The sequence below is a fragment of the Sarcophilus harrisii genome, chromosome 4 (genome assembly GCF_902635505.1).
Source record: "Sarcophilus harrisii chromosome 4, mSarHar1.11, whole genome shotgun sequence".
Classification (NCBI taxonomy): domain Eukaryota; kingdom Metazoa; phylum Chordata; class Mammalia; order Dasyuromorphia; family Dasyuridae; genus Sarcophilus; species Sarcophilus harrisii.
In genome coordinates, this window is record NC_045429.1 from 331299962 (window position 1) to 331326413 (window position 26452).

Sequence of the window (26452 nt, forward strand, 5' to 3'; positions counted from 1 at the left end):
TCAAAAGTTATGAACAGACCATTTTCAGATAAAGAAATTGAAACTATTTCTAGCCATATGAAAAGATGCTCCAAGTCATTATTAATCAGAGAAATGCAAATTAAGACAACTCTGAGATACCACTATACACCTCTCAGATTAGCTAGAATGACAGAAAAAGATAATGCTGAATGGTGGAGGGGATGCAGGAAAACTGGAACACTGATACATTGTTGGTGGAATTGTGAATACATCCAGCCATTCTGGAGAGCAATTTGGAACTATGTTCAAAAAGATATCAAATGTGCATACACCCTTTGATCCACTACTGGGCTTATGTCCCAAAGAGATCTTAAAGAAGGGAAAGGGATCTATATGTACAAAAATGTTTGTGGCAGTCCTTTTTGTAGTGGCTAGAAAATGGAAACTGAGTGGATGCCCATCAGTTGGAGAATGACTGAATAAATTGTGGTATATGAATGTTATGGAATATCATTGTTCTGTAAGAAATGACCTGCAGGATGATTTCAGAAAGGCCTGGAGAGACTTACATGAACTGATGCTGAGTGAAATGAGCAGTACTAGATCATTATATTCTTTTAACAACAATACCATATGATGATCAGTTCTGATGGACGTGGCCCCTCTTCAACATGACCTAAACCAAATCAGTTCCATTTGTTCAATAATGAAGAGAACCAGTTACACCCAGCGAAAGAACTCTGGAAATGAGTGTGAACCACAACATAGCACTTCCAATTCCTCTGTTTTTGTCTGCTTGCATTTTTGATCTCCTCAGGTTAATTTTACCTTATTTCTAAGTCCTATTTTTTTGTGCAGCAAAATAACTGTATGGATATGTATACATATATTGCATTTAACATATACTTTAATATATTTAACATGTATTGGTCTATCTGCCATATGGGGGAGGGAGTGGGGGAAAGGGGGAAAGTTGGAACAGAAGGTTTTGCAAGGGTCAATGCTGAAAAATTACCCATGCATATATCTAATAAATAAAAAGCTATAATAATAATAATAAGACATGGTAAAATAAAGTATCATTTTAAAAAAATGTTTTGGCCACAAGAATTATAAGAATAATTGGAAGAAATGAAGCAAAAAAAATTTTTTAAAGTTAGGATTAAAGTAAAAACTCTGGCCTCATACATTTACTAGCTTATGTGACTTTGGGCAAGTCACTTAAATCCTGTTTGCTTCAATTTCCTTAACTGTAAAAAATAAGCTAAAGAAAGAAATGATAAACTATTCCAGTATCTTTGCCCTAAAAGAAAACCCAATGAAATCACAAAGTTGGACATGATTGAAAAAGGCTAAAACCACAACAATAAAATCTCTGGAGGAAAAAAGTGAAAGAAGAATAAATAGTTTAGCATAGAAGGCAGAAAATATTACCCAAGTAATGAAAAGTCATCAAAATTCAATAATTTCATGAGACGATAAATATTAGAATAAAATTAAAGCATTGAAAAATGAAGGAAAATGCAGTCATCTACTATTAAAAACAATTCAATCAAAAAAGAGGTTGGGAATGAGAATTTAAGAATAATTAGATAGCTTGAAAACCATTACCAAAGATCCCTTTATATTAAAAACAAAACAAAAAACTAAAAAGCAGAAGAATTTTTTAAAAAACCTTTGCTTAATATGATACCCAGTATCTATCTAAAACAAAAAGCTAGTATTACCTAGAGAAAAAGCTAGGGGTCTTTCTAGCAAACTGAAGAGTAAAGCAAAGATTCCCACTGCTGCCATTATCACATGTTATAGTTACAAAAATACCAACTATGATGATAAAACATGTTTAAGGGAATAAGCATAAGCAAATGAGAAACAAATGATCACTTTTGCAGATAGAATGTTTAGAACAGTGCCGAGTCAACTAGAAATTAAATAATTCACAACTTCAGTAAAGTAGCAAAATATAAAATAAATATACAAAATCATCAGTCTTATTACATTACCAACAAAACCCAAAAGAAATAGAGAAAATGAATTCTATTCAGAATAACCATGGAATAAAATATCTGGGATCTATATCTACCTATATATCTATATCTATCAATATAATACATATAGGAGTTATATGAATAAAACTAAAATACTTTCCACATCAAAAAAGACAAATCATTGGAAAGATTTTGATTGTCAGTGGTTGGGCCATGACAATATAATAAAAATTACAATACTATTTAAATTAAAGATATACAATGCCAGACTACCATAGTACTACATTCTAGCACTATACAAAATAATAAGAAATTCATATGGAAAACAAAATGTCAAGGACCTGAAGGAAAACAATTTTTTAAAATTGGGAAGGAAGGGAAACAAGCAAAACTAAAGTTCCACATTGCACTACAAAACAATAAACATCAGAACAATTTGGTACTATTTTAAAAATGGAAAAGTTAATCGCTAAACAGATTAGGTATACAAGGTCCAGAAGTAATTAAACACAGTTTTTGGCAATTAAGCACAATTAAATAAGCATAGTGCTTGATAAACCTAGAGATATCAACTACTACAGCAAAGATTCATTATTTCGCAAAATCTGCTGAGAAGCAGGAGGCAGTCTCACACTATACATCTCATACTATATGCCAAAGTAAGCTTTAAATGGAAACATGACCTAAATATAAAATGTCTTATCATAAGCAAATTAAGAATATGGGGAATGAAATACTTTTTACAACTATGGATAAGAGAAAAGTTCTTAACTGATAAAAGAGAGGATCACAGGACATAATATAGACAATTTTGATTATATAAATGTAACCAAGGTTTCAAATATGAAACATCTGTGTAAGAATTTCCCCATTGGTGAGAGAATGTTGACTCAGAATAGCATGTCTATACAAAGGGTTAATTTGGCATGAGAGTTTTGGAAAGGAGATAATTTTTCGAAATTATCTGTAGTTCCAGACTATTTGGGGAGACAGAAAAGACTTTAGGATGCAGGGATCAATATGTCCCTGATCTCCACTTTGGAGAATTTCTCCTAGGATGATATTCATGGAATGAGCCGTGAATTCTCTGATTTGAACTGAGACATCTTACTCCCAGTGGGAGGACTGAGTCACTCTGTATTTTCTGTTATATTCCAACTTATGATGACTTCTCCAATTTCTGTTTACTATCTGCTTGGATAAATGGGAGTTTCTGGTCTTTCATTATTCATAATAGCCTTTTGTGTAACTAACATTTGATGGAAAGGAGGCAAGCATAAGGATATGTTTGACATTTACTTTAAGTAATATTATGTTAGTGAAACTAAATTCTCTTTCTTTCAAAATAGAACACAGTAGACAGACTTATGACCACTTTTCCTGCTCTTATCCAGGTCTCCCTTGGAGAGGGGGGTAGGCAAGATTCCAGAGCTTTCTACAAATGTCTTCGCAAGAGCTGCATTTAAACAATTGGTGTGGACATTCAAATAACCTACATGGGCAATACACATTATACAGAAAATTGGAAATTTTTAGCATAAATAAGATCAGTACAGTTAAAAGGGAAATAATTAATTCATGAAGGGGAGAAGGAAGGAACATTTACAATAAATTTCTCTGAAAAGGATTCTATATCCAAAACATGTAAAGAAGTGATACAAATATATCAAGAGTCATTCTCCAGTAGATAATCAAAAGATATGGATAGGCAATTCTCCAAAGCACAGCATTCAATAAATATTTCTCATTCAGCATAAACTCCAGAAGTACTACCTAATAATGAACTCTATAGCAAAAATAATGCTGATGTCTTTTTTTTAAAAAGTGAACAAACTCAGAAAGGAGTTTCAAAAGGTCCTTTTTGAAAATGATGGCACAAGCCCAACTAAAATACCAACTGTACCAAAACAGAATAAATTTTAAATTTATGGAATAAAACAAGAATTTCTATAACAGTGCAAAAAAAAAGATTATACATGAAATTGCCGATCTATTATGCACAACTTGCTATTCCTTACAAATACACACCACAAAATTATCATGTAAATTTTGTTCCCTTTAAAACTAAATAGTGGTTTTTTTTTTTTTTTAAATTCTTCAGAACTTTTCTCTTTCTGTCCAGGAGATCATCTGTTTAGTGACCTATATTTGAAATCCTGGTGTTACCCTGGATTCCTCATTCTTATCCTTCCCTCATCTCTAATCAGCCATATCTCCATATCTCTCAACTAAGTCCCCTTTCCTACCCTCACACAGCTACCCCTTAACTTTAGTCCTTCATCAACTCTGCTTTGGATTAGGGTTTCTTCCCACTGTAATCCATACTTCACAGAGATGTCAAAGTGATTTTCCTAAAGCTCAGATTTGATTATATCACCCCCTTCTCCTCTGTTGCCTCCAATATAAAACAGAAATTTCTCTGTTTGGTATTAAATGTTCTTCATCATCTCATCCCACCCATCTTTTCATTTTTCTTACACATTATTTCCCTCCATTCAGTATACAGTCTAGCATTTGCACCTTCATATATAATATCTTTATCTTCCATCTCTGTCTTTGTACTGACCGTTTTTAAATTTGCTCATCTGTTTTTTAGGATCTCTGGTTTTCTTCAAGATTCTACTTAAATCTCATCACCTATAAGAAGCTTTTCCCCTTTTACACACAGCTGCCTGTACCTTCTTCATCAAGATTGCCTTATATCCATCTCTGTTTTTCTGTATCTTCTGTCTTTCTCTATCTCTCTGTATCTATCTACTTATCCCTATCTCTGTCTATACAGATAGACAGCCATATAGTCACACATTCACACACATATACGTAAAACATACATATTCTCTCTCCTCTCTCACTTGAATATATACTCACTGAGGGGAAAAACTGTTTTTGTTTTTTCTCTGGATTCCTAGAATTCAGCCTTGTGCCTGGCGCACAGTAAGTGCTGATAATTGATTAGAGTTCTTGGGCCATTCCTGTCTCTCCTTGCTGATGTTGGAGCCGAGGATAAAATAGCAGCACTTGGGCTCTCCCAATTTTTTTCTCTGTCTTTGTGGGCTATTCCATTTTGTCCTTTCCAGGTTAGTTTAAAGGCATCTACTCATTCCCTGCCTGAGAGGAGGAGATGAGAAGAGAAAGCAGGCTTGTGCGATGGAAAGACTGTTGAACTTGGAGCCAAAGAGACCAAGGTTCAAAATCCTAGCTCTGCTTCTTACTGCCTGTATAGTATGCAACATGACCTTGGACACTTTAAAAGTCATTTCCTCATCTGTAAAATAAGAATTGGGCTAAATAATCTCTAAGGCCCTTTTCATCTCTATGATCCCAAGCAGAAAAAATGGTGAAATGTGCCCTTGCTACCTGCCATTTGCCATGAGAAGGAAATCATCTTTTTACTTTTCATATGACCATTCTCTCCTTAGCTTCCTTTTTTTTTTAAAAAAAAATTCCTTCCCTCCCTCTTTATTGTGAAGACAAATCAGCATTCATCAACCCTACACATTTATTAAGTACCTACTATACATCAGGTATTGGGGATACAAAGAATAAAACTATCCCAATTTTTAAGGAGTCAACTAACATCTTAACATTCACATATTTAATGTCTTCATTTATTTAGGGACATAAAAGGATCTTGAGTGACTTCTTCATTCTATTTTATGTTATTTCTTAAATGTTTTGTCTTGATAAATCACCTCCCAACCAGTCTGCAAGCTCCTCATGGGCAGAAGTCTTGTTCTGTACTGCTTGGCCCAAGTGGATTTAGATGGGCAGGAGAATTAAATGTTTGCACATACATATGCTTTCCCTGCACTGATTGGAATTCTATCCATTTTTCAAGATCCAGCTGAAATTCCAGCTGTTCCATGAAGTTGCTCATGATCTCCACCCTCTCCTCTCCCAACCAGTTGGTGATTTGCTTCCCATCCCCACCCTAGGCAATGGGGATTACGGGGCTTGCCCAGGGTCCCACAGCCAGGAAGTGTTAATTGTCTGAGGGCAGATTTGAATTCGGGTCCTCCTGACTTCAGGGCTGGTGCTCTATCCACTGCATCACCTAGCTGCCCAAGGACTGTTGAGAGTGTTTTTAGCTCTACAAAAGCACTTTCCTCCCAATAACCGTGTGATAGAACAAGCACCGTTTGTCCAGTTTCCAGAGGAGCAAACAGGCTGAAAAAAGTTGAAACAACCTTCCCACAGACACATAGCTCATGCCAGAGGTAGGAATCAAACCCGAGACTGCCTGACCCTAGGTCCAAATCATACACGTGGAGCGGTCCAACACCCATGCCGAGCCACCATCTGACTGAAGGAGTATGTGTGCAAAGCAAGCCCTCACCAAATAGTTGTGATAAATCAGGAAGGAAGGAAGGAGAAAAGGAAGGAAGGAAGGAAGGAAGGAAGAAGGGAAAAAGGAAGAAAGGAAGGAAGGAAGGAAGGAAGGAAGGAAGGAAGGAAGGAAGGAAGGAAGGAAGGAAGGAGGGAAGGAGAAAGGGAAGGAAAGAAGGAAGGAAGAAGGAAGGAGGGAGGGAGGGGTAGGAATAAAAGAGAAAGTTTCTCTTACCACATCCAGATCTGTTTTTTCCAGAACATTCAGCAGAACCTCAATCTTCGTGTTTTGGGTGAAAAAAAAGTCATCGTCCACCCACAGCACATACTTGGTAGTAACCTGAGATAGGGCCAGATTTCTTCCAGCAAACCAGCCCTGGGATTGGAAAAGAAAAGTAAATACTAAGAGAAAACTAAGCAACAGAACCATTCTCAGCCCCTCTTGCCATAAAGATGAGAGGAAACTATTTCTACTGCCAGGTCAAGTTGGGGTGAAAAGTCCTTTATTCCTTGTTTCCCCTCAGCTCATTCTCTAGCCTAAGAGCAATCATTTGCCTTGCTGGCCCCAGTGCTCAGGCCTTTGCCAGGACCGCTGAGCTTGCTTGACTGGCCCACATATTGTCTCTTTCCCTTCTGTACTTCAGCTGCAGAGTAGATGGGCTGCTTCTGCCTTTTGTGCTTTTCCCTCCCAAACCTCCCATCTCAGAGGGCTCTCCACCAGTATGGGTCCTTGCCTTGTAATCCCACTACCTGGCAGCACAGTAAAAGCAGAAAGACCATCAGCCAAGACTTAGGGATTCTGATCAATGCAGACGAGCAGTCAGAATTCCAGAGGCTCCATGATGAAGCGGGACCCACCTCCTGATGGGAAGGTGATGACCTCAGGATGCAGAAAAAGATTTTTCTGGGAATGGCCAATATAGGAATTTGTTTTGCTTGATTATGCACATTTATTGCAAAGGTTTTGTTTTGTTTTTTCAAGGGGCCAGGGTGAAAAGGAAAGAAAATATTTGTTAACTGAAAAAATTCAAAAGAAAAAAAAATCATTGGTTTTGAAGTCAAAGAATCTTGGGAAAGTCATCTTTCTCTGAACCTCAGGTTTCTCATCTGTAAAACTCATAGAGTTAGGGCAGGTAGTATCTAGGTCCCTTCCAGCTCTAAATCTAGAGGCTTTGACAGATAGCTAGAGAATCTTGCCCATCCATTAATGTCTACTAGAGAGCCAGAGAAAGCTTAATCATTCTGATCTCCTCAAAGGGGTAGGACCAGACTAGAATTATATTTGTTTGTGCCAAAACATTGCTAGTCTAGGAAAATAATTCTTTTCTTGGATTCAAGCTTCATTTCTGATTCTTATCCCTTAAAGAGGAAGGCGGTCCTCCAAATATATCTTCAGGCTTGATTCCTTATCACTAAATATTAGTGACACAAAAGCTCATCACAGATAGTGAACTGTGAATAAACTCCAAGCATAAAACAAACAGAAATCATAAAAGTTATAGAGACAAGAATATACCAGAAAATGCATAGAGTAAATGAGCTCCTTCACTGGAAGCAAGACATCTTGAATCAACTGCAAAGGGGAAATTCCCTAAATTCTCTAAGAAAGCAAGCTGAAAATCAGAGTTTTATTAAGATATGCTTCTCTATTTTGGAAGCCTGCTGCTTCCAAAGTCCCTCTCTCCCTGAAGAGAATCTTGAACCTTATGTATTCTTCCCCTGATACACCAGCAATTATCTGGAATCTGGAATCATGTCTAGGCAACAGTAGACACATACTCCCAAGCAACCCATTTAATATTTCCAAGGAGTGATTCCTCTGGGTACCAATAATCAAAAGAAATAAAATTAAGGCAGTTCTTCTTCTCAGTTTTTGCAAATCACCTCAGCTGTACAGGTAGGACAGCTGGAGTTACACAATATATGTTTTATATTATATCACTACATTTACAACTTAGTTGCAGGCAACCATCCCGGACATCTAATGCCCTACCACATAAGGGACACAGTAAATAGAGTGTCAGGCCTGGAGTCAGGAAGATCTGGGTTCAAATGGCCTCAATATGGCCTCAGACATATACTAACCGTATGGTCCTGGGCAAGTCAACTTAGCCCTGTTGCCTCAGTTTCCTTATCTGTCAAATGAGCTAGAGAAGGAAATGGCAAACCCATTGCAGCATCTTTGCCAAGAAAACCCCAAATGGGGTCACAAAGATTTAGATTTGATGAAAACAACTAAACAACAACAGCCTAATACACAAATTCGAATTGTATATATTATAGAAAACACAAAGCTCATATATAAGCACAGAGTACAAAATGTCATATAACAAAGTTACATATAGTAAATCAGTATAGCTGTCACATTCAAATACATACCATATAGTAATGAAAATTGAGAGGATGTCCATTATTTGGGGAATGATTGAATAAGTTATGATATAGGAATAGAATGGAATAGTATTCCATTCTATCATGCTAAGAGAAATGATGAGCAGGCAGATTTCAGAAAAATCTGGGAAGACTTGTATGATGATGCAAAATGAAATGAGAAGAACCAGAAAAATATTTTACATACTAACAGCAACACTGTATGATGATAAACTATGAAGATTTAGCTCATCTCAGCAACACATTGATTCAAGACAATTACAAAGGACTCATGAAGGAAAATGCTCTCCATATCAAGATAAAGAACTGATGGACTCTGAATGCAGATCAAAGAATATTTTTTTCATTTACTTTATTTTTTGCATTTTTTCCTTTTTGTTTGTTTCTTCTTTCACAAATGTGACTAATACAGAAATATTTTTTACATGATTGCACACATATAACCTATATCAAATTGCTCATCATTTTAGGAAGAGGGAAGAAAAGTTTGGAACTCAAAATCTTGTAAAATTGAATGCTGAAAATTGTCTTTACCTATAATTGGGAAAAAATAAAATACTCTTAAAAAACAAACTCCACATACTATCATATGTCAGAGTTGTACATAGAAAATCAAATATCTAAGTAATATGTAAATATACAATGTAAAAGCATTATATTTTGAGATTTCATACCAGATAAATATATATATTTGTTTATATATAGGACACAAGTATGTATATATATATACATACACACACACACACACACACACACAGGACCCAAGTGACTGTATAAACAACCTTCTCTCCTATTATTCCAAGAACATCATATTGATTAGCCCAGTCACTAGTCCTACTGTAGCACCTCACTATCAGTTCTGTATCTTCATTGCCTATTGGCAATGAGACCTACTGGCCACATATCCAGTCCTGAAATAGCAGATGACCCAAATTGATGCAATCATCTTCAGCTTCTAGTTTATCAGGTTCTATAAGCAGTCACATTTCTCTTTTGAATCTATAAAGATGATTATTAAATGAGCAGTCCCTGATTTCAGTCTGTCCTTCCCTATCTGAGCAAAGATCTCCCCCCCCCCCCATTCTGGCTGAATCTTGGAAAACTTGGCAAACACTCCAGAAGATACCAGTTTTCTCTTTCCCTAAATCTTGATCCAGATCCTTCCCACTGAGCCTTCCTCTGGCACCAAGGGTTCATCTGCAGCTGGTGAATGAGCTCTCCTTAGAGATCCCTTTTAGACCTCTCCATTGTTCCTGCTTTCCTGGTTACCAGAGAAGGCAACTAACTCATTTATAGGGAGCTGCAAAGCACCATATTTGCAGGTCCTGATCGTTCCATGAGACTATTTTGTAGACTGATAAATTACCCAATCTACTACTTAATATGAAGTCAGTTCTCTATGCCAGTTTTCCACTAATTTATTAGTTTCCTTCCACTGGACACTAAGATTTCTTGGTTGATCTCAACTCTCTGATTACAGTTCCTTAAAGCAAATTGCAATATCATTTCTTATTCTGTCCTTCTGAGCTAATTCAATAATTAGGTGTTAAAGCCTCTTTTTACTTATTTCAGAGCCCAATGATATCCTATTTGAGTCTCCACATTTTCTCCATCTTCGTAGATTTCAAAGCATAGGTTAATAGCACAAGCAGTCAGTAATTATTCTCTCCATCAATCTGGTATCATGCCCACATAGCAGCAGACAAAATGTTCCTAAGCAACCCATCCTACACTTACAAGGAGTGATCCATCAGGGCAGCTGTGACTGTCATCCAACCTCAATAAAGATGGAGTGAAAACTGTAGAATTATTCCAGATCATATTATATTCATGCTAACTCCTCAGAATCTCCAGGATTTTGAAGAATATGTATTTAAAACTATGGTTAGAGAGAACTATGGAGACGGAATGTAAATCAACATATGCTATGTTTACTTTTTTCCTTTTCTTCTTTTTTTTCCTCATAGTTTTTCCCCTCTTCTGATTTTTCTCTCCCAATATGATTTATAAATATGCATTTAAAAATTAATATACGTGTATAACCAGAAAAAAGCAATAACAAAATAATAGAAAACAACTTGAACATAGTATGGCATAGTTCTGTACATCTTGATTTCTACCAAGTCCAACACATTCTTGAATAGTTTTCTTCAAAATCTTGAGCCTGATCAAAGGGAATCCATACCCAGAAAAATACTTCTCACAATACCTTGACTATTAGAAAAGCCTCCTGGTTACTAGTTGGGTAGGTCTGAGTGTCCTTGGTGAAGTGATCCATCCCCCTAAGATAATACATATATTATCCCTATTCTCTTCTCCAGAAGTCTGTGGATATTAACTCCAAAGGACCAACAGAACATGTTCCACACCATCTGCAGAATTTTCTCTTGGCTCATGTTTCCACTGTGAACGTCTTTTTTCTTTCTTTTTTTACTTAATAGTAACTTTTTTTTCAAATTGCATGTAAAGATAGTTTTCAAAATTCATTTTTAAAGATTTTAAGTTCAAATTTTTTCTCCTTTCCTTCCTTACCTCCTCCCACCCCAAGACAGCAAGCCATCTGGCAGAGATTATACATATACAATCATTTTAAACATGTTTCCATATTATATGTAAATCTTTTGAAACAATGGAGCATCTTGCTTTCAATATACTAATTTGCTTGTTGTAGTTTTGCTTTGTTATTTATGCCTCATTCTCAAAGAGAACCAGTGATATAACAAGTGTGATGTCTTGACTTGCATGGAAAATGGATTTAGGCGAGGCAAAATTGTGCAGAGTCATCCCAAGGCCCATCCCAAGGCCACATGGATAATAAATAGCAGTGATTTAAGGTCAGGGCATCTGATTCAAAATTCATCACTTTCTAATACTTTCTAATACTCCTTTAAGTTACAGAGTGCCCTCCAGAAAGACATTCTTGAGACCCCTGAGGATGATACCTGTGATTCTTGGTCTGTATCACATCTACTAGACCTCTATCTTACAGCAGTGCTTGCCACCAATTGTACATCTCAGTTGCTGCAAGGAGGATTAAGTCAGTGCTATAGTTAATCCCTGTATTAGCACACTCTATGGAGGAGATCACAGCCTCTCAGGTTTGCTTTCTTTCATGAGCGGCTTTGCTCCCTGCGTGTTTCAAATTGCTTTCCTTCCTTCAATGAGTGTAATCAAGATTTTTAATGTGCCTGCCTATGAGACAGATAAAGCATCCATGTCCATAGTGTCCTCTCTGGCTGGTAATGTATGCTGAGTTTATAATCTGGCAGAAGTGTCGTTGCCCATCTCTGCTAGAAGCGTCCAATTTTGTGGTTGTCAGAATTCATCCATGTAAAGGGAAGTTGAATTAATTTCAATTAAGTAACTGGGAAAAAACAACAATGGTGATCCCAGAGAACAGACTAGGAAACGTACTCCCTTTTCCCAGCAGGGAGGTAGGAAATTAAATGGGCAAAATAGCATATACATTGTTGGATATTGGATTTCTGCTTATTGTTTTTACAAGGAAAGGGAATTCTAGTCTGCACTGGAGGAAAAAGGGAAGATAGTTCCTTTTCCCAGGGGGAAAAGACAGAAAACAAAACCATGATATGATGACAAAAGGCATCATTAAAATATATTTAAAAAAAAAACAATAAATAGCATTTCTAGTGCATGCATTTTGTTGCTCTATTTGCTATTTATTGACTCTAGCGAGTCTTCTGAACACATTTTGAGATCCCCAGAAATGTCCCCATCTTTATTTCAGTTGTTAAAAATGATGATGATCAGGTAACAATCCCTTATTGAGGTCTTATTCCCCGAAGAAAAAAAAGCTACTCGTAGTTTAAGTTGAACTTCTCTAAATCCTTGACACGGGACATTCAGGGCAACCATGACATTCTCTATCAATAGTGTCATTCCCTCTCCCTGCAAGCTTCTGCTTGGGTTGTCAAGGTTGAACTCCACTGAACTCCAGCTCAATGTCTACAGTAATCTTCTTGTAATTGGAGTAATCTGAAATTGGTACCTGTCAATGACAAAATCCCAAATTCTCTGCCAAGAATGGGAGTACAAGTGACCTACCCTCCATCTCACCGACATGTGATGAAGTCCTTAGGGAACTCCAATCTTACTATTGTACAACCCAAATATGGGTAGTCCTCACTTAGTTTGCAGAGACCTAGTCCTTACTCGGGCTACAAAAAGATATGCTAAAAATGCCTTTAAGGAAGTCAGTGGAATAATAATTATATTCCCACTGCCCATCATAGGAGATCATTCTACATCTTTAATCCTCATTATCAATACTAGGACTAGGTGCAAAAGATCCAGAAAAGGTTGGTGGGATGGGGCAGGTATTAAAGTCTTTGTAGATTGAGAGACAGCTCTCCCTCCCTCCCTCTCCTCCCCCCACCGTGACCCTGATCTCATTTCCTGATGCTGGTCCAGTTAAATCTGGCTTCTACAAACTAATCCCAAATTCCTCCCTAGACCAGATGCCCCCAAACACAGTGTGCATTTCTTGACTGCACAGTCAGTACTGCTACTTAAATGCGTGCTTTGAGCTCGGCTCTTAAGCCCCTTTTCTCTTCTAGAAGGAGCATCCCTGAATAACGAACCATCACCCAGCAGGCTCAGCCCGACTTCCTAAAACAGGATCTAGTGGATCTGAGGCAGCTTCTTTTTTGATCTCTATGACCCAGACCTGAGGTGCCTTGGAATTATGTGAAGCCAGATGTTTTTATTTTCACCCATTCTCTCTCTAAGATACATTATTCAGGCTCTTTGAGGCAATTTGCTTTCTGGGTATTAGAATTTGCACTGGGGAAAAAAAAAACTGTTGCTAGAAAATGAGCAAAAAAAATATATTCTTATATTATATATATTTTGTCCTTTGTTCTGAAGGGGACCATGATACCAGGGATGTAATGCCATGACATGCAACTCAATTGGATTTAAGTCAGGGAGGAAACATCTCCAGTCGCCTTGGTCCCACTGGACCCAGGTGGCAAATGCAGATTCTGGTAACACGTGCAGAACCAGAGAGAGCCGTAGAACTCGGCTGGGCTCTGCTCCTGAGACGTGCAACTTCCAGGAAAATCCAGACTTCCCCAGTTCTAGAGCAGCAGAACATTAAAAAGGTGCCCGTGACTCTGTGATGTAACTTGGAAGTAACTGACAACTTTGAGAGGATTTGGTTATGTTAATGAACAACCCCCCAGGTAGCCCAGGTAAGAGCAGGTGGGTTCACAGACACAGACACACACACACATGTAATACACAACATACACACATACACAATACACAGACATATACACAATACACACATACATACACACATACAAATAAAACACACACATATACATACACACAGTACACACACATACACATGCACATACACACAACACACAACACACACATACACACAGTACACACACATACATACACACAACACACAATACACACATACATACAGTACACACATATACACATGCACATACACACAACACACACAATACACACATACACACAACACACACATACACATCCTACACACACAAACACACAAACCAATACACACATACACAATGCACATCACAAACACACAAAATACACAAACACACAGTACACACAATCAATCATATACACAACACACAATCACACATACACCACAACCCCCTTTACACAAAACACACATACACACACATACACATGTATATACACACAACACACAATACACACATACACACATATACACATGCATATACACACAACACACAATGCACACGGCACACATACATGTGCACATACATATGCAACACAACACATACATACAAACATTCAGATACATGTACAATACACAAGTACACATATACACATGTATACACACTATTCATCAATGCACATACCCCCATTCATACTCTAAACATACAATACATATCACACATATATCCTCCCATAAATACACATCCACACCAACACACAAACCACATCATACACAAAACTCTATGAAAGTGAGACCTCAAACTCCTTCCCTCCCCATCAACATCTTCCATCTCCATCTGGTCCACACTTCTTCATGCTCCCAACTCCAATCTCCTCTTCTGTGAGTGATCTCCCACCCTCTCTGCCTTCCAGCCTCTTCCCCACCCCTCCCCAGTTCCCACGCTGCTGTACCACTTTTCATTACTTGTCTCTGCTTTTTTGCCCCCACATACTCTGTGTTTAATTAAGTGTGATTGCTGCCCATTTCCTACCGTCAATCATGATTTTTTCTGGTAAGTACCCAAAGAACTGGATGTGCCTGCCCTTTTTTCATAACTTCATAAATTAATGATCAATTTACTAATAACATCCATTTATTATTTTCAAATTGTTATAAGTAATTCTGGATACATCTCCACAAATACAGCACAGTCCTTGCTGCCTCAAGATTAGGGGATAGGATTTAGAGTGATAATAACTATGTTTATAAAGCTTGAGCCCCCATGCTGGCATGCTGTAAAACAGAATAAGCAAGAACTAGGAATTGACTAGCAAAAGAATTGACTAGCTAAAGCACAATAGCAAGGAAATTTTGCAAGGGAACATAAAAGCATTGGGATTATTCTCAGTCCCCATTCAGAAATGGGCAAAATATCCCTCCAAGAATGGCTGAACATGATTGTAATGGAATATTATTGTGCTTTAAGAAATAATGAGCAGGATGATTTCAGAAAAACGAGAGTCATACATGAACTGATACAGAATGAAGTGAGCATAACCAAGGGAACATTGTATACAGTAACAATATTGTATGAACAACTATGGATGACTTAGCTATTTTCAGCAATACAATGATCCAAAACAATCCCAAAAAACTCATGATGAAAAATGCCATCCTCCTACAGAGAAAGAAATGAGGGCATCTGAATACAGACAGAAGAATGTTATTTTCTCTTCCTTCTTTCCTTCCTTCCTTCTTTCCTTTCTTGTTCAAGTTTTCTTCCACAAAATGACTAATGTGGAAATATTTTAATATTGCATAATTAATAATCAATATCAGAATATTTACCATTTCAGGGAGAGGGGGAAGGAAGGATAGAAATTGGAAATCAAAACTTTAAAAAATGTTCAAAATTATTTTTACATGTAATTAGGAGAAAAAATAAATTATTATTTTAAAATACCCCCTCCCCAAACTTACATATAGATATGAAAACTATCTCTTCTGTGCTGCCAAGTAGGGTGAGAGCATCAAGTCATTGAAAGTCTCCTTTCGTTATCCACTACCTAGCATGGAGATCTGCCGATGCCTCTTGGGTGAAGCATTTTACTTTTCTGACTTCAGATTTGTCAAAATTCTTCCAGAACTTCTAGGTTTGGAGAAGCATTACAATTCACCCATGTGGCTACTTTTCCTTCTCTTCACTCCAACTGCAGACCATTTGTGATCTCTTTGCCTTCACTGATCCTTGCATAACTATTCTTTTTTAAAACTCCCATAACTCTCAGAAGTCAATCTGATTTCTTTCTGAATGTTGACTTTATTCTGTGCTTTCCTCCTAAAAAAACAGACTCTAGGGCAGACAAATTCTGATTACTTGGTCCAAGATTGGTCCTAGAGGACTGGTGATGAAATCTATCTTTTCTCTCCCATTAGAGAGATGAGGAATTAAAAATGTAGAGTGTGGTTTATATTCTCAGAAATGATCACTATTAGTTCATACAATCTTAGGCTGGGGTGGGAGAGCAAGCATTAACTTCTTATATAAACTTAATGAAGAAATAAAGGACCTAAGTGCTAAAGTGCTACTTTCCATCTCTTATTGGACTGAAGTCCTCGGGGGATGGAGTTCTAAGAGTCACTAAGAAATGAAGAATATCAACAAAGTACTTAGATGACTGAAATAAGCAAGAAAAGGCAGGGGAATGTCTTTAGGGCTCCATTTACCATTCATGAAACTTGTGGCACAGCAAACATTGGAAGCTAAGTCTAACAAAGTTGATCATTACACAATATTGCTGTTAATGTGTATGGTATTTTCCTGGTTCTGCTTATTTCACTCAGCATCAGTTCATGTAAGTCTTTCCTTTTAAGAAGCACCATTAGCCCTGGTCCTTCACCCTGGGGGTCCCCACACTCCTCACCATAGAAGTTACTGGATCCTCCCCCTATCCACAGTGGGCTGGGGGAACCTTCAAAAACTTACCTTTGCAAAGGGCATAATGTAATGTTCCACATAAGGGTCATCAATACTTTCTGGATTCTCACTGTCATCAGCCACAATTACAGTCAAATCTGGGTAATATTTTCGGATGCTCCAGAGCAATTTCCGAAGCTTGTGGGGTCGGAGAAAAGTCTTGGTTGTGATGGTCACAAGGGCATTGAGCTTCCTCCCTGGGAAAGGAAACAAGAAAAAAAATCACTTTTTTCTTGTGATTGTGAGCGCTTGCGAGAAATGCTGTAAAGTTAGATTTGCACAGAACATTGTAAGCTTTGAGGGAAGGTAAGATACCACCTGTAAGTATCCCTGACTAGTGGGTTTTCAGAATGTGAGAAATTAAGGAAGGTTACATTTCCAACGAACAATCAAGTTTCAATATCTCAGAAGCCTTGAGCAAATGAAGAATTGGGAGCTAGGAAGGCACAAGTGGACAACCAAACAGAAAGTCTTTTTTTTTTTTTTTTTTTTTTTCAGTTTTGAGAAAACCACAAACAAGATAATAGCTGATTCAGCCCAAACTAGTTGCAGTCAATGACCTGACTTGACCAAATTATCATTGCACCTGCTTAATAGGTTAATTGAAATTAAAAAACACTATCTGTAAGAAGAGTTTTCCACCATTTTTGAACATGGGGCATATGATGAGGGAAGGGGAGACATGCTCATACATATTTCGGGGGAAACATAGAGTGAGCGTATCAGAAAAATATAACCAGAAGAGAATAGATCACTCTGTTCTCTGAAGGGAGGGGCTGGGTCAAGCTAACAAGTGTAATGCTTCTCTCCCTTCTGTGCTCAGGCCCCACTTCTGGCCACAAACATTAAGATGATTCCTTAAAATTTTTCTTTAAAAAATTGTCCTCAATATCTGATTTTCAGTGTCAAAAGTGATTTTCTAATTTTCTTTTCTTTTCTTTTCTTTTTTTTTTTTTTTTGGCATTATTTTTGTATCACCAGTACTTTTATTTTATTTTTTCAATTAAAGCTTTTAATTTTAAAAAAAATATACATGGATAATTTTCAGCATTCTCCTTTGCAAAATCTTATGTTCCAAATTTTTTCCCTCCCTTCCTCCTACCTCCTCCCCTAGATGGCAAGTAATCCAATATATAACACTCTCTTTTCCAGGAAGGCTTCCTGGAATTTCTAGATCTTGCTCAATTCAAGACCCAGTTTTCTCAAATAAAAGCCTGGATAGCACTGAATGATCAGAGTATAGACATAAGGATTCAAAGGGATTAGCTTCAGGAAGAGGCTGAACCATGAGGCATCAACTTAATTCATCTGTCTCCGTTGGCAATTGTATTCTATATTTACTCAGTGTTGGAGAATTCAGCCTGCACACTATTCCTTTTCTGAATTGTGTACTGAGACTACATGATTATTCTCCCTATCACATCAGGAACTCTCTGAAAATGGGGATCTTATGGAGAGCTGGGCAGTACAGTGGACAGAATGCTGGGTTCTAGTTTGTCAAGAGAACAAGTTCAAATCCAGCTGCAGACACTTAAAGATTCTGTGGCCTAGACAAGTCACTTAATCTCAAACTGCTTCAGTTTCCTCAACTGCAAAATGAGAATAAATAATAGCATCCACCTCCTATGGTTGTCAGGATCAAATGAGATATGCAAAGTGCTCAGCATAGTGCAGGTGCTTAATAAATGTTTATTTTCCTTCCTCAAGAACAGGTACTATTTCATTTTGCCTTTTTATCCACAGGGCCTGGCATATAATAGTTGAGGTAAACTGAGATTAAGTGATTTACCAGGGTTACACAGCTTGTTAGTATCTGAGATTAGATTTGAACTTGGCAATAAATCAAGAAAGGCATACCAGCATAGGAAGTGCAGCTTGAGCTAAACTTTCAAGAGCAGTAATAATTCTATGAGGCAAAGGTAAGGAGGAATGAATCTGTATGGATGGCAGGCTGCACAAGAAATGGAATACTGTATTGCAACAATCTAAAAAAAAGTCAGTTTGGAAAATGGAATGCATGAAAACGATTAAGATTTAATAGAGCAGGAAAAGTAAGCTGGCTCTAGGTTGTGAAGAGCTTTAAAATGCCAAACAGAGAAGTTTATCCTTGATTCAAAAGGAGATAGGGAATCATTTTGGTTTCCTTTTGCTGGTTATTCGAAATATTTTTTATTTTATTGTTGTAGTTTCATGAGCATGTACCTGCATGAATAATACTTCAAATTCTTCCTTGGAGCTCTATGCATTTCCTCCCTTATTTGCAGAGTAATTAATTATTCTGGCAAGTCCTGGAATGTCTTCTAGAGTAACTTTCTTGGTCACTTCTCTCTTTCTAATCAGGTTCACAGTCATTATCTGTTATTTTTTACTCTCTCATATTCTGGGGCAGCTAGGACGTGAGGTAGAGTATTAAACCTTGTTCAACTGATTTCAGAAAAACCTGGAAGGACTTACAAGAACTGATGCAAAGCGAAGTAATCAGAATCAAGGAACAGTAATATTGTATGATGATCAACTGTGAATGACTTAGCTATAATCAGTAATACAATGATTCAAGATACTTCTAAAGAACTCATAAAAAATGGTATCTAAGTGTCGTGAATCCCTAAGCTTCTAGAATAAAATACAAACTCCTCTATTCAGCATTCAGTACCACTCACAATCTAGCTTCAATATCTTTAATCCAGGGTTTCTACATCATTCTTGTGCTGTGAACACCTTTGACAGACTGGTGAAATCCATGAACCCCTGCTCAGAATTATGTCTGTTGTCTACATCCATAATTGAAGGAATGCTATATTTTAGTTAAGAGGTTAATAAGAATAAAAATGTAAATTTTTCCCCATTCAAGCCCATGGACATATTCATAGTCTTTGACCCAGCAATACCACCTCTTAGCTCTATCTCCCAAGGAATTCAAAGAAAAATGTACAAAATTTATGTATAAAAATGTTTACCATATATCTTTTCGTGGTGGCAAAGAATTGGACATTGAAGAGATGCCCATAAATTGCAGAATGGCTGAGAAATTTGTGGTATACCATTGTGATGGAATACTATTGTGCCCTAAGAAATGATGAGCAAAAAAGCCTGAGAAGACATATGTGAACTAATGCAAATTGAACAGAACCAGAAGAGCACTGTACACAGTAACAGCAATATTGTACAATGCTCAACTGTGAATGATTTAGCTATTTCAGCAAGACAGAGAGACAAGACAATTCCAAAGGACTTATGATGAAAAATGCGATCTACTTCCAAAGAAAAAGCTGATGGAGTCTGAACACTAATCAAACCTAACTTTGATCTACATTCTATGGAATCTACATTCCATCTCTCCACCTCCACATAACTGTTCAAGCAGAGTTCTTTGTGTCTGACATGCTGCCCCTCACTCCACCTCTTGGAATCTCCAGCTTTCTTAGGCTCAGCTCAAGTGCTATATAAGGCTGTTCTCAGTTGTCAGTGACCTCCTCAAAGAATTATTATATGTGTCTGTTTATATGCAATAAATAATAACGTATAATAAATATTATATAACATGTAATAAATAGTACATATTAAATATAAATATGCAACAAAATTTGTAATTCTTTATTTGTGAAGTCATGTTTTGACACTGAATGTCAATTCCTTGAGAAAGACCGGACTTGTTTCACTTCTGTCTTTTTAACTCCTATGTCCAGCATAGTGCATGGTAGATAGAAGCTAACTCAATACTTGTTGAATGAAAAATATAACAAGTTAGTAAAACTATTAGCAAAAACTCTTGAAATCTCAATGTAATATATTTTTTATCATGTTTAACATATATTGGATTAACATATAATTGGATATTATTGCTATCTAGGGGAGGGGTGGGGAGAAGCAGGGAAAAGTTAGAACACAGGGTTTTGCAAGGATTAATGTTGAAAAATTATCCATGCATGTATTTTGAAAATTACAAAGCTTTAATAAAAAAAAGAAAGAAAGAAAAAGAAATCTCAATGTAAAAGAGAAAAGAAAACAAAATACGTTGACTTTTCTGGTTAGGTTTGGCAAAGGAAAGAAAAACAGTTGAAAAATAAATAATAAAGTAATTGAGATATATCAGGCTATGTTTAAGAATGTCTTAAAGGTCATTTCCAAATAACAAAGAAAAAAGAATTATAAATAAAGGATGAGATGATTTCAAGGCAAAATTTCCAAGGAAATACATTACTTTATCATCTTGTTCAGATGCTTAGAGTTGTTTTTTTTTTTTTTTTTTTTAATTTCAAGACCAAGCAAGAAACCTTATTTTTTTTGGGGGGGGGTTGTTTTGATTTTTTGAAATTTATTTATTTAATATTTTCTTCAGTTACATTAATTTGTTTTGTTTGTTTGGGGTTAAGGCAATTGCAGTTAAGTGACTTACCCAGGGTCACACAGCCAGGAAGTGTTAAGTATTTGAGGCCAGATTTGAACTCAGGTCCTCCTGACTTCAGGGCTGGTGCTCTATCCCCTACACCAACTAGCTGCTCCTCCAATTACATTTTAAAACAATTATTTTGTTTTTAAAACTTTTGAGTTCCAGATTCTCCTTTGTCCCCATCTCCAGTCCCATTTTTTCTTTCACTTAGTTTATTTATTTTTAATACACGTTGCTGTATGAGTCATGTTGGGAGAGAAAAATCAGAACAAAAGGGAAAAAACATGGGAGAGGAGAAAAAAAACAGAAAAAAGAAGTGAACATGGTATGTGTTGTTTTACATTCAATCTCCATAGTTCTTTTTCTGGATGCAGATGGCATTTTCTGCCCAAAGTCTATCAGGATTGCTTTGGATCACTGAGCCACTGAGAAGAACCAAGTCTTTCATAGTTGATCACTGCACATTCTTGACATTATTGTGTATAATGTATTCCTGGTTCTGCTTGTAAACCTTTCCAGGCCTTTCTAAAATCAGCCTGCTCATCATTTTTTATGGAACAGTGATTTCATTACCTTCATGTACCACAACTTGTTCAGCCATTCCCCAACTGATGGGCATCCACTTATTTTCCAATTCTTTGCTACCACAAAAGAGCTGCTATGAACATTTTTGTACTTTTCCCTCCTTTATGATTTCCTTGGCATACAGACCCAGTAATGGCTCTGCTGGCTCAAAGAGTATGCAGTGTTTTATTGCCCTTTGGGCGTAGTTCCAGATTGATCTCCAGAGTGGTTGGATCTGTTTGCAGTTCCACCAACAATGTTATCAGTGCCCCAGTTTTCCCACACTCCCTCCAACATTTATCATTATGCAAGAAATCATTTCAATAGATTTCAGCACCTACAAAGGACTTACCTGGACCAGGGTCAAATAGCTTAGGCATGATGGGCTGGCGGATGATTACAGGAAACTTAGCTACTGAATAGCCCAACTCAAGACTCACTGGAAAGAGAGGGGATAAGGGATCAGGGTCTGGACATCTCTACATTTGGATTCAACTTCAAAAAGCTCTGTCCTGGAGAAGGTTGGGGGAATATGATGAAAATCATAGGTACCCTTGGCTAGTTACAAATGGAAAATTCTTTGACCTAAATGTATAATCTATTTTTGTCTCTATGTCTGTGTATGTCCTCATCATCCGCCTGCAAATTTCCCTATTATACTAGAAGCTTCTTGAAAGTAGAACTCTATATCTCTTATTAGGAATGTTTATTATTTGTCTTTCCATATACCAGAGCCTGGTATAGTACATTGTCACAAGTAGATACTTGATATATGTCTTTTAAATCTCTCCTCCTGCATCTAGGCCCTTTCCTCCTGGGGTATCTCCCTTACCTCTTCTCTAGAACCCATCTTTAATGACCTGATTTCAGAGCTTCTTCTAGAGCAGGGTTTCTTAAACTTTTTACACTCACAATTCGTTTTCACCTGAGAAATTTTTACTTGACCCTGAGTAAATCAAAAATTTACTGATAAGAAGTCACATTGAGTTACAGATTGTGAAACACAGTTTAAGAAACTAGGTTCTCCTGACTTCAGGACTGGTACGCTATCCACGGCACCACCTCGCTGCCTTTGTTTTCCTGAGGTTTAAAGATGGTATCTCACCAATATCCATAGTGTTGGAGTAGTACATGGTACTGGTATAGGTCACATGCTGAAGGATGAAATTTAACACATTTCTGGAAGAGGTCTCAATGATCAGCTGCTTCTCCCCTCTACCCGATACCTCCTGACCTGGGGTATTGGCCAGACTGTTAAGGTTGCCCAGAGAAGCCTTTATGGTAACCTAGAGTTGGGGCGGTGGAGAAGAAATGTTATAATTTCTGCTTTGGACAATTACCCTTCCTGCCCCCACCCACCCACACAACACACCCACATTGGATTAAATTAAATAACCCCAGTAGGCCATTGCAGTGAGAGCAGGTGTTCTTAACCTCAGTCTATCAGTCTTTATTCTGGAGACTTACCTAAAATAGTTCTCTGGGTCTCAATCTCCTTTATCTCTATCAATCTTCTTCCCTGTAACTAAGGATTTTTTAGTCTTTCCCTAACTGCATTGGGATGATGAGTCCTGCGTTTCATTGACATTGTACAGATTTTTTGAGACAAATGATTATTAATAGCCAATGATTTAGAGAGATCCAGATTTTCTCCCCTTTCCCCTCCTAACGTCCTCATTTCAAGGCTCAGTCTCTAAAGGACATTAGACTTTTTATTTTTTTGTAAGCTTTTTATTTTCAAAACATATGCATGGATAATTTTTCAACATTGATCCTTGCAAAATTCTGTATTCCAAATTCCCCCCACTTCCCCCCACTCCCTCTTCTATATGGCAAGTAATCCAATATATGTTAAAGACGTATAATTCTTTTATAAATGTTTCCACTATCATACTGCACAAGAAAAATCACATCAAAAAGGAAAAATGAGGAAGAAAACAACATGCAAGCGAACAACAATAAAAAGAGTGAAATTGCTTTGTTGTGGTCCACACTCAGTTCTCATAGTGATCTCTCTGGATGGAGATGGCTCTTTTCATCACAAGACCACCGGAACTGGCCTCTTAAGGACAATGTTGATGAGATTGGATTAATTTTCTCCTCAACCTTGTTCAGACCCCACTAAGATGGAGAAGCCCATTGTGTTCTACACAAGTGTGGGTGAAAAATTCTTTGATTTGATTGCCCCAAACTGGGCAATTTAATAGTAAATGGCACAATCAAAGTTACATTCTCCCAATCTTTCATTAGAACAGGTCCACCTCTCATTGTTATATTTATTCTCTTTCATTAATGGTTAACCAATCAGAGTGGATTGCCACCCTCAGGAATAGCCTCTTCTTAGAGCATATAAATTGTGAGCTCACCCTCATGATTCCTCTTTGGCATCCAGAGTGTCACTGACCCATTTTATTGATCATATGCTACCATTATTAATAAAATGATTAATTATCCAGAAACTATCTCTCAAACTTTTTAAATGTCATGTTTTTGTTGGAATACCTTCTAGATATATAATGCATCTTACCATAGCAAACATATTGTTACAACTAATATTGCACAAGGATTCATTTGTTTTCGATGTGTTCTTCCCAAGCTATGATTTCAAGGTGCCCAGTTAATTTCTTAACATACTCAATTACAGCTACTTCTTTTATAACCATAAACTCATTTTGTCTTGTCTATAGGAGATAAAATTGCTTGTGCATCTAACCTGTTTCCAATGAGTCAATCTGATCTCTAGATTCAAGCTTAAATCTTTCTGTCTTTACTTTGTCTTGAAAAATATTGAGGATTTTACATTTATCCCATCCAAATGACATTGTGATGTCTTTCAATAATTGGCAGAACCACAATGAATTTAAATTGTGTCCCTGAAAGATTCCACATTTTGTACAATTGTTCTTGACATAAGTGGCCTATTTTAAATAGAGAATGGTTTTCCATGTGGATATCAAATATTCAAAAATTCTCACATTGCCTCAGTACATTTTATATTTATGGTCTATGACAAGACATAATTGAATAAGAGGTTCTGTAATTATGAATAAAGGGAATGTTGATGTTATAGTGGGTGCTTTCTAGAGGCTTATTCAATATTTATCAAATGAATAATTAATTGATCTTTAAATCTTTCAAACTTTTTTGCATATACTTTTTGCTCCTCAGCCAATTATATTATTTCCTTCAAATTATCTATAGACTGTTTTGTTGTTGTTGTTGTTGTTGTTGTTGATTTAAAATAATAAGCTCTGAATGTTTTGTAGAAAATATAAAAAATGTACTTTGGAAGGGTCACTGCTGTTTTCATCTTTTGAGTAAAAAAAAAAAGGATGGTATCAGGTTTGTATCAGAGAGGAAAATGGTAAAAAGCACCTTATTAGTAATTTGTGCAACATTGGGAAGCACTTGAGCCAATACATATAGACCTGATCCTATCACTTTCCAACTTTCTAGGGAAGCTAGAATTTCATGACTATTCCCTTGACATGACTGATTTTTTTTTGTTCATTATATTAATGTTACATAAGGTGTTTTGTATTTGATCCAACTTGAATATTTCTCTGCATTTTTGTTGTAACCACAATCAATCAGACATTTTCCAGAACTTCCTTCTTTAGGTTTTTCTCGCTTCTAATTTCTTTACCTCTCAAGTTTCCATATTATCTTTAAAATACACACACACACAAATTGTCCCCTCTTCCCCCACCACATACACACACACTAATTATCCAGAAACGATCTCTCAAACTTTTTAAATCTCTTGTTTTTGTTTTAATGCCTTTTAGATATAATCCATACAGCGCTCAAGTGTACTACATCAGCGTTTGGCTAGATATTGATGTAATCCTCAAGAAACTTCCTCCATGGTCACATTCAATGTCTTTTCTAAGAAGTACTCTTACATAGCTTTACCTTTTTTCTATTTTCTTGACTGTGGCAATGGCCATCAAATATACCATTATACCATTAAGTGTAAGTCCTAAAATATTTTCATATTGTAAGATATTATGGGAGAATGCCATCATTCATGATTGTTTTAAATAATACCAGCTTTAAAAATTATTGTTTTAGTATAGTTGATGTATTAATTGGGTTCATTACTCCAAAAAAATGCTTTTAAAATTCTATCCTCAATATACCCATCCCCATTTCAAAATTATTCAAGACATCACCATTATTTTTGCCAACCATTTCATTATTAGGTACAATGCGTTCAGGTTCTTCAATTATTACTTCTTCAGATTAAAATTAATTTCTGACCTTATTTCATCTCATATGGATTTAAGAATGAAGTTAATTCTCATAATTTCCCTTTGCTGATTTGTAATATGCTGTTATGTAACATGGAGCTGAGAATATTGTTGACAAAAACTAATACCAAATCCTTGTCTACAACTGGTAAGATACATTTTTGATTTATTATATATTCTTGGTACATAATTAAAGCATTCATATCTCCACTCTATTTCTCATATGCTCAAGGTTTTCCTACGTTAGTGGTCGGTGCCATCTGAATCAAAGCTTTCCTGGGTAGGAATGTGAATTTTTTTTTTTTTTTTTTTTTTGCTGAGGCAATTGGGGTTAAGTGACTTGCCCAGGGTCACACAACTAGAAGTGTTAAGTGCCTGAGACCAGATTTGAACTCGGGTCCTTCTGATGTCAGG

The 26452-nt window shown here is 36.7% G+C and overlaps 1 protein-coding gene across 1 annotated transcript in view; it reads right to left on the minus strand.

Moving 5' to 3' along the window:
* Nucleotides 1–26452, minus strand: part of LOC100921350 (beta-1,4 N-acetylgalactosaminyltransferase 2) — a 39350-nt gene that overhangs the window by 7771 nt on the left and 5127 nt on the right. The window contains exons 4-7 of the mRNA XM_031966092.1: nucleotides 22891–23071; nucleotides 22138–22224; nucleotides 16841–17028; nucleotides 6511–6651 (exon numbers count right to left, since the gene is read on the minus strand). Coding sequence (XP_031821952.1) covers nucleotides 6511–6651; nucleotides 16841–17028; nucleotides 22138–22224; nucleotides 22891–23071 — 597 coding nt within the window. The remainder of the gene's footprint in view (nucleotides 1–6510; nucleotides 6652–16840; nucleotides 17029–22137; nucleotides 22225–22890; nucleotides 23072–26452) is intronic.